The 5,087-nt window shown below is 41.1% G+C and overlaps 1 protein-coding gene across 50 annotated transcripts in view; it reads left to right on the top strand.

The window, feature by feature from the left end:
* RIMS1 (regulating synaptic membrane exocytosis 1) overlaps window positions 1–5,087 on the top strand; it is a 319,154-nt gene that overhangs the window by 307,493 nt on the left and 6,574 nt on the right. For all 50 annotated transcript variants that reach the window (XM_027884132.1, XM_027884151.1, XM_027884129.1 and 47 more), the window contains one exon: window positions 4,952–5,064. In XM_027884132.1, the coding sequence (XP_027739933.1) occupies window positions 4,952–5,064 (113 nt within the window). The remainder of the gene's footprint in view (window positions 1–4,951; window positions 5,065–5,087) is intronic.

Below are 5,087 nucleotides of genomic sequence, written 5' to 3'. Positions count from 1 at the left end.
TGAAGGGGATGGCTCTGTGTACAGGTTCTTCCTCTTGAAACATTTGAAAAATTGCGCTATTTTAGGCACATAACATAAATTTCTTGGAAATTGGAATCAAGAGAGGACTTCTTAAGAACTCTTATTTTCCCTGTCATCCAGTGAGGCATTTTGTTCATCAAAAGGCAACTAAATTCAGACTGCATTATTCGAAACAAAACATAGGGGTACTTGAAATTATGTTTGGATTACCTCAGAGTTAAACTTCAGACATCATATATGAATCCCTGTGATATGAAACTCTGTTCAATAATACTATATACAAAGAAAGTTTAGTCTGGACTTGATCCAAGTCTCTTATTGAGAACTGTAAATGCAAAGTCCAGCTGCCCCATCAGCTAAGTCAGGCAGACAGCTGTGGGGAATGGGGCAGCTGTTTTCATTCACTGCAAAACAACTCAACATGTAGGAAAGGAGAACAAAGGCAGTTCTGACATGAAAGAGTGCATGAATACTCCAGCCTCCTCACAGTTCTCAGTGGGACTCTACCATGTATACCAATGCACAGAGATCACTAGTGAGTTCTTGGAAGATGACTCCCCACAGAAAGGGAAAATGGGCATAAGCAAATGTACCCTAGAGACCTGGAAACAAAATGAGAGATTTGGACTTCTTTGGTTTCATCTTTTTATGTGCTTATTGTGTTACCACAATTGCTGCTGCAGACTGTATAAGGCACAAAGACCCAAGGCTGATGTGGTGGTGGCGGCAAGCAGCTGTGGAAAGTGCATCCATCACTGACCATTCTAAGTTTTTTACAACACTGCAACAGGTTGCCCAGAGAAGTTGTGGATTGGATCATCACTGGAATTATTCACTGCCAGGTTGGATGGGCTTTTGAGTCACCTGATCTAATGAAAACGTCCTTGAGCACTGCAGGGGCATCAAAAATAGATGATTTTTAAGGTCCCTTCCAACTCTAAACATTCTGTGATTGTATGATAATGTTAAGAATTTTAAGAGCCATTTAAGAAAAACAGGCTACATCATGAATAACTCAAAACCAAATCAGATAAGGATCAAGTGAAGAATGAGGGACCAGTTTTTGCCATTATGATTCTTTTATAGGGCATTACTTTTACCCTTTCAGCGCTCCATCCTGCCATTCTCCTTTATCTCTCTATGCTGGCTTGTCAATCTGTAAGGCATCAGTCTCTCACCTTGGTGAAAAGGGCCCAAAAAACTGGACCCTGCTAAGGAGGAGCTGTGGGAGCCCATTTTCCTGATTAGCAGTGGAGAGGAGAGGTGGGAGCCCAGCACTCAGGGTGAGGAAATTTTTAGGGGAACAGCTAAATCTTTTGTTCCACCTCCATTGTGTGTAAACAGTTTTGGCAAGGGTAGGGCAGATTTGGCAAGGCCAAGGTCCGGATCTGGAGGTCACAGCAGGCATCTGAAGGACAGAAAGGCAGAGCCTTAAACTCTTGATTTCAGAATCAGCTTCTGAGTAAGGCAGTGAGGAGAGCAAGCCTGGTAAGTAAACAGAGTGCTTGCATTTTATTGGGACATATTGCAGGCTGGGTGTGCATAGTGGGACTTGGTTTGAAAATTATCCTTTAGAACTAGGCACATCTTCCAGCTATCAGAAGTTGGTAGTCACACTATCTGCATTTCCTGTCTTATTTCTACCCCCCAACACCTGTACCTGCTCCCCATCTCTTGCTGCACTAGCATCAGCTCTGCCTCTGATAGTTCTCCTTACCTCTCAGATTTCTCATGCAATAGCTACATGTTTGTCCTGCTTCTTTGACCCATTCTTTTGACACCCTAACTTTTCGCTGTGTTTTGGTTTGATAGTTACCAGTTCTTCTGGTTGATTCCTGATTCTCAGTGTACCTCAGCTTTATTTCATGACTCCAAACACACTTTGTACTTGACATTAGCCTTAAGAATTGTTCTCCCTTACTTCCACATCTCTATTCCAATCTCCTGCAAGACTAAAGAAACGGTGAGTTCAGTGAAGTGAGAACACCACTGATATCTAACGGTGACTCTGAAGGGGAAGCCTGGACGAATGGGCCAAAGGAGGCAGAAAAAAAAAACTCAGGTGAAAAAGTTAAATATATCTCGCTGAAATGAGAGAAAAGAAACATTCCTTAAACAGCACATAATGCCATAGGCAAAAGGGATGCCAGAGGGCTGCACTTTCTGTCTTAGGAAACCTCTGTGAAGTCTTCTGTTTTTCTGTGATTCTGTGATTTTGCTGTGGATCAAATCTTTAGTTGCTTTCAAATTTGCATGAGTTCTATAGAATAATGTTAGTTTACAGCAGCTCTCGGTTTAGATTACAGTGAAAGAATAAAGTTAAATTGCAAGAAAGATGACCAAAGTTTCTACTGTTTAATTACTTCCCCCACATTGCATCACTGGCTTATTTGTAGAACATGAGTTGGCCACAGTCTTAGGGGAGGGGAAACCGCATAGCTCTGTTACATAATCAGGGTGCAGGCACTGTACCACCTGATGCTAAAATCATCTCCCTCTGTCCCTCCTCTGGGTTTGTTTTTTAACGTTAGAAGGGTCAGCTTTAACTTCAAATGTGACGTCTAGTGTGAACACTGAATCAGCTTTTGACAGCACCTTGTATTCAGAATAGTGGAGCCGTTTGCAACATTTTGCAACATTTTTTTCTCTCTTGTGAGATTCCCATCAAAATCAGTGAGATCTTGACTTTGTGTTTTGAGTAGTGTTTTGCCTGAAGTTCACTCTTGACATTACTGTAGGCAGATACTGATGAAAATTAGGAAGTGCTTATGTTAAGTTGGCACAAGTTTCTTTTCCTTCCTTGTGTGTGTGACCCTGACTGCTTCCAGGATCACATCACATCACATCATTTATTGACAGTAACATGCCTTATGCTGCATTTCCTAAGACCAATCAGCTATGTAGCTCAGCTGTCCCTACAGTAGGTACCCCAGGTACTTGCTTGTCCGTAAACTGGAGTTTAATGAACTAGAATTAATATGCGTTAAGATGACTGTGTACTTCTCAACCTTCATTATTATATGTCTAGCTGGACATGCGGTCTCAAGTGAATATTTCCAATGTTAGCCATTGTGTGGCAAAATGTGACACATCTTGGGAGAAAAGCCAAAGAAACAAGCAAGAAACTTTTCATAGCACAAGCAAGAGTGAAAGGATAATGACACTAGGGAGAGAAGCAGATTGTGTCTTGTCAGAAGGGCTGGGCTTGAAGCTGCATCTCAGGGTTAAGTGAGTGCTCTAAGTGGTGGGCTGATGGTTGAACTGGAGACCTTGAGATTCTTTTCCTCCTCCATCTAAAGAAACCTTATTTAAAAAAAAAAAAAAAAAAAAAAAAAAAAAAAAAAAAAAAAAGGAGAGAGATTTCAAAACTAAACTTTTGGAAAAACAGAGTTTTCTAACAAAAAGCACTGTGCCAAGGGAAGGGTATGAAAATGTGTCAGAGGAGGGTTAGATTGGACATTAGGAAAAGGTTCTTCACACAGAGGATGGTTGGGCACTGGAACAGGTTCCCCGCGGAAGTGGTCACAGCACCAACCCTGACAGAGTTCAAGAAGCATTTGAACAATAATCTTGGGTGCATGGTGTGACTCGTGGGGCTGTCTTGTTCAGGGCCAGGAGCTGGACTTTGATGATCCTTGTGGATCCCTTTCAACTCAGGATATTCTATGATTCTATGATATTTTCTGGCCAACTTTTGTCACAGATAATGTATACATTTATGCAGACATAGTAAGAGCAGTTAGTCTTCAAGAGAGAAATGGGCTTTTTTTAGACAACTTACGGGTTTGTAAAAAGCTTTCAGTGTGAACTGAATGGCAGGAGCACATCAGGCTGGAGCCTGATGTGAAGAAATCAAAGCTTTTCACACTACGTGTTTTTATTAGGATTTTTTTTTTATTTACTGCAGTCTATTAGGGAATTTCCTTTGAAGGAGAAGCAGATAGAGAGTGGTGGATGGCCTGCTGGGTAAGATGTTATCTGGACTTGGTTCAAAGTCTGTTCCTTTATTCCTCATAGTTGTGATGAGGAAGTCAAAGATGAGTCTTCCCACCATGGATCATTCTTTCTCTTTCTCTCTTTTTTTTTTTTGTTTGTTTGTTCGTTCATTTGTTTCTTGTCTTATTGTTTGAAGGCTCTGTCTCTAATAAAAATAGAGTGGAGACTCTGGAATATAAGAAAGTAGCTTGGAAAGGCATATATCATAGCATCATAGAATAGTTTGAGCTGGAAGGGACCTGTAAAAATCTAGTCCAACCCCTCCCCGCCCTCAGCGGGGACATCTTCAACTGAACCAGATTGCTTAAAGCCCCGTCTAATGTGGCCTTTAATGTTTCCATATATTCTGTGCCTATGTATTACAGTTCAGTTTGTATCTTGAAAGAGGGATGAGTACCAACTGTAGATCCAGATTTGTCTACCAGAATATTTTGGCTAGGCAGTGATATGAGGTTTCACTCCAATTACCAATAGTACTACCTGCCAGTTTACTGCTTCATTAAACAGCTGCAGCAGTCAGATTAATTTAGTGTATACATCTTGTTTTCCTGTTTGCTCTATCTGATGCAGGTGGGGTTTGGATCCAACTAAGTCAAATGTTTAAGAATGAAGGACAGGCTATTAAATGTTTAGAAGCTTTTATGTTTTCTCATACAAGGTCACTCACAGTTTATTCACCTGTCAGACTCTTCACTGCTCCTGGAGAACTGCTTAGAAAGACCTGTTTTATGCACTACTTTTGGTCCATGTGCAGAATTTTACTACACTGCTTTGGAGTCCATGGCAAACAACTCATTCTTGATGGTGCAGAATGATTTGTGGTTGTGCATCCTGAGCTGCTTGCCTTGTATCAGTAGTACTTTTGAGGTAAATACTGTAGGACAATAGAAATTAATCCTGATCTTATGCTTAACCAACTTTTATTTTGTTTCAGCTTAATATTTCCTGGAGTACGGCTGGGCGCTGACAGTCAGTTTAGTGATTTCCTCGATGGACTTGGACCTGCACAGTTAGTAGGCCGACAAACACTGGCAACCCCTGCCATGGGTAAGAATAATATGTTCTCCTCT

This window comes from Empidonax traillii, unplaced genomic scaffold (genome assembly GCF_003031625.1).
Source record: "Empidonax traillii isolate 1590-97213 ecotype Southwest subspecies unplaced genomic scaffold, ASM303162v1 scaffold139:size1643147, whole genome shotgun sequence".
NCBI classification, from domain to species: domain Eukaryota; kingdom Metazoa; phylum Chordata; class Aves; order Passeriformes; family Tyrannidae; genus Empidonax; species Empidonax traillii.
This window is presented reverse-complemented; position numbering and strand designations above follow the sequence as displayed.